Source organism: Sinocyclocheilus rhinocerous, unplaced genomic scaffold (assembly GCF_001515625.1).
Source record: "Sinocyclocheilus rhinocerous isolate Xijiao unplaced genomic scaffold, SAMN03320098_v1.1 scaffold288, whole genome shotgun sequence".
Taxonomy (NCBI): Eukaryota; Metazoa; Chordata; class Actinopteri; order Cypriniformes; family Cyprinidae; genus Sinocyclocheilus; species Sinocyclocheilus rhinocerous.
The window spans coordinates 604,265-608,087 of NW_015635021.1; the positions used below are offsets into that span (position 1 = coordinate 604,265).

The 3,823-nt window shown below is 38.2% G+C and overlaps 1 protein-coding gene across 1 annotated transcript in view; it reads left to right on the top strand.

The window, feature by feature from the left end:
- The first annotated feature begins 574 nt into the window (after nucleotides 1–574).
- Nucleotides 575–3,823, top strand: part of LOC107746022 (melatonin receptor type 1A-A-like) — a 41,941-nt gene continuing 38,692 nt past the window's right edge. Inside the window, exon 1 of the mRNA XM_016560065.1 lies at nucleotides 575–875. Within this exon, the coding sequence (XP_016415551.1) occupies nucleotides 692–875 (184 nt within the window). The 5' untranslated portion in view covers nucleotides 575–691. The remainder of the gene's footprint in view (nucleotides 876–3,823) is intronic.

Sequence of the window (3,823 nt, forward strand, 5' to 3'; positions counted from 1 at the left end):
CCTATTACTTCCTGCATAGTTACTTGTTAACAACGGACCATTATTCTAAAGTGTTACCCCAAAATGTCACTGAGTCACCTCTCCCTCGTCGGGCCCTTGGAATCGTCCTAACCTCACCCCCCACCCCCTTACGGCGCCCCTGTCCGAAAGTATTATTCCCATTGATTTTACCCAGATTCATAAATAATAATAATGTTATTATTATTATTATTATTATTATTATAGTAGTAGTAGGCCTAGTAGTAAAATCACGTATCCTACATCCTGAATGGAGTGACGAAAACTGAATAAAGCTTTTTTTTTTTTTCCTGTCCGAAAGTATTATTCCCATTGATTTTACCCAGATTCATAAATAATAATGAATGAGGGGATGAAAAAAGGGCTCGTACAGATGGAATGGGTGAATGAAAGTGACATTACCGATGACGACCACAGGGTGGCAACACACACACCGCTGCAGTTCATCACATGTTCACAGGCGCTTTGAAGATGCCCGTGGATGTCATGTACCAACATTGTGATGGGTGCACACATAACCATAAAAGTGCAGACCCCGACACACGAAAGCCCCGAGAACCGAGGGAAGTTGTCCAGGGCCTCACGAAGAGATGACATCCCAGCGGAGAGACGCGCGCCACCTGAACCGCACGGTTTATTTTGTTGATTGAGAAAAGTTTCATGAAGATATACAATGTTTATGAATGGGAGTTTTCTGAACAGCTCTGCACTGGACCCTAGCGAGCAAGCACTTCACCGGCCGCCCTGGGTCACTACTACTCTCGGGTGTTTCCTCATATTCACTATAGTGGTGGATATTTTAGGAAACCTGCTGGTGATTTTCTCCGTTTACAGAAACAAGAAACTTCGGAACGCAGGTGAGTTGCGCGCGCGAGCTTTGCACGGGTTTGACACGCGTGTCACATTTATTTCACATAAAGTGCTGAAATGTTGCGTTTGAAGCGTGAACACAGAAGAAGATACAGCAGATAACAACACTGACAGGCAGGAATCAGAAAGGAAAGCGCGCACGCATCTCTGATACACGCGCATGTTTCACGATTCCCTGAAATCTCATCGCAGGTGCTGTGTCCTAATCTGTACACCAATGTTTCCCCTTAACACTGATATACTGTACAATTGATATCAAATGCAACCAAATTGCACTTTAAGCTCCAAATGTGTGCGTGTTTTTACGCATGACTGTTTTAACAGTACCATCAAAATGAACTGAATTTTGTTATTAAATTACTTAACGCATTCTGTTTGAGAGGTGGCATCAGTGTTAGTCATAATATAAGTCACATAGCATAAGTCATAATATATCCAAAGTCATAAAGTGATGTCCATTGTAAGAGACAGTGGTCTCAATGTACACAAAAGATGTACTGTGTACTATGAGAGATATGATTTCAGTAATAATATTACTACACATTTTGTGCAATCTTCATCAAAGTTGAGTGCTTTTCATATCATGTCTGACAAAGGATATTATATATTTTATTTTCAAAACCATTTTCCTGTAACAGCAACACCAGTGGAGGATTTTAGCAATGCTTCTACATGCTTTGTCAAAACTTCTATATATATATAGTATTTATTTATTTTTGGTAAGCTGCCAAAGTTGTAGGTGGTGTGACACAGTGTCAGTGAAAGGTTGCAGGATTGAACCCCACAGAAGGCGATCCAAGGGCCATCATCATTGAACACTTGAGCAAGGGGCATAACCCCGATTTTTTAATTCCGTGATTTTCATAAAAAAAGGTATGTGCATATGAATAATCATCTTTATGTTGATATTGTTCAAATTCAATTTCCATTGTAATAGACATTCGAGATAACTGTTAAAATGATCATAAACATCTTTTTTTGTCAATATATAATGTGTGTGTGTGTGTGTGTGTGTGTGTCTGGAAAAATTCAGGTCTGAACGGGTTAAATAAATTATTTTGGGGACTCCATATCTGTGTCAGCATATGTGCTTTGGGGCTTCCCTCTCTTTTGCTGTTTCATTTTGTGAGATTGTCTAGGCAGGTATCCCAGCATTAAACTCCGATCTGAACCCAGAGAGGCTGTTTGGCTTTGTTAGGGAAAATGAACACGTTCGTTGGATTTGATTGATGTGCTGTGCCGGATATATGGCAGGTTATTTTGGCATTCATCTGTCCACATCAGTATGATGTGCCATGGGATTGTATTTCTTTTCCTGTCAATCACAAAGTGGGAAAATAACACACGAACAGGAAACCTGTCCAAAATCTGAATATCAGCAGATAAGTACTGGAAAACCTGACTCATATAGACTTGTTAGAAAAACAGCAGACTCAATTTAATTAAGCTTTGACCCACATTGTGTATATTTACATTTTTCCAAGGCGCTCATTAAATGTGTGTTGGGAGCGCGCACATTTGGGACCTAGAGAAGTTTATGGAAAGAGCGCAACGAATATCTACGCGCTCAAGTTTGTCCCGCTCGCGTGCAGCTGGAGGCTGTTTCTTCTCCAGTGTCAAGTTCCCGTGCGCCTTTGCGCTGACCGCTAATCGCAGAGCATGCAGCATGTGCATCTGTAGTTCTCCAAGGAACATGTGATTCATGCTTTCATTCATTTGGTATGAGAGTTTTAATCCTCTATTTAATTTTGATCCACAACAATCAAACAAATCAAATATACACATGCTTACACAATACTATATAATATAACACTAATAAACCCATGTACCACAGAAATCGTTTCACAGCAAATGCACATATTTGTTATTGTATTTATATTTAGTTCTTGAGTTATTTGGGATAATGTTTTGATAATCTATGGAAGCTACTGTATTGCCATCTAAAGATGCTGTTTTACTGGAGTCCAGTGATGAAACTGGCTTAGTATTGATACGTATTTTAAGAGCTCAATAAATCAAATGCAAACTGATATGATAATTTCTTGGTATATAAAAGCAATAACTTGTGTTTGAATTTGTAACTTTTTTTCCCAGGAAGGCTCATAGGGAAGAGTGGGTAACACTTTATTTAGTAACAGTTTATTAAGGACCAATTCTCACTATTAACTAGTTGCTTATTAGCATGCATATTACTAACATATTGGCTGCCTATTAGTACTTATAAAGCACATATTAATGCTTTATTCTGCATGGCCGTATTCTAGATCCCTTAATCCTACACCATACCTAAACTTAACAGCTACCTTACTAACTATTAATAAGCAGTAAATTAGGAGTTTATACTGAGGGAAAACTCCTAGTTAATGAATATGTGTTCCCTATTCTAAAGTGTTACCGAAGAGTGTTATTGACTCCTGTTGTTGGAAGTGATAGGAAGCCCATGAGAAAGAGAGTGGAAGACCAGATAGTTGCTCAGCTGGAGAAATGAGAGCGCAGAGATTGCAGACTTTCTTATGGGAAGATTTAAGAACAGGTTAGACAGACCATGATAAGATTAAAGAAACAGACAAAAACTTTAGACTGACTAGGTATGTATGGTTACTGTTCAATGGACGCTGGAAAATGTCTGTAATCTATATTAGACATTTATGATCAATGATTATTTAATTAGCAAGGCCAATTAATCCAAAAAAGATTAAAATTTAATAGTTAATTTAATAAAATATTTTCATTTAGTGAGGAATGGCTCACTTAAAGGGGTCATATGACGTTGCTAAAAATAACATTATTTGGTGTATTTGGTGTAATGCAATGTGTTTATGCGGTTTAAGGTTAAAAAACACATTATTTTTCACATACTGTACATTATTGTTTCTCCTCTATGCCCCGCCTTTCTGAAACGCGTCGATTTTTACAAAGCTCATCGGTCTGAAAA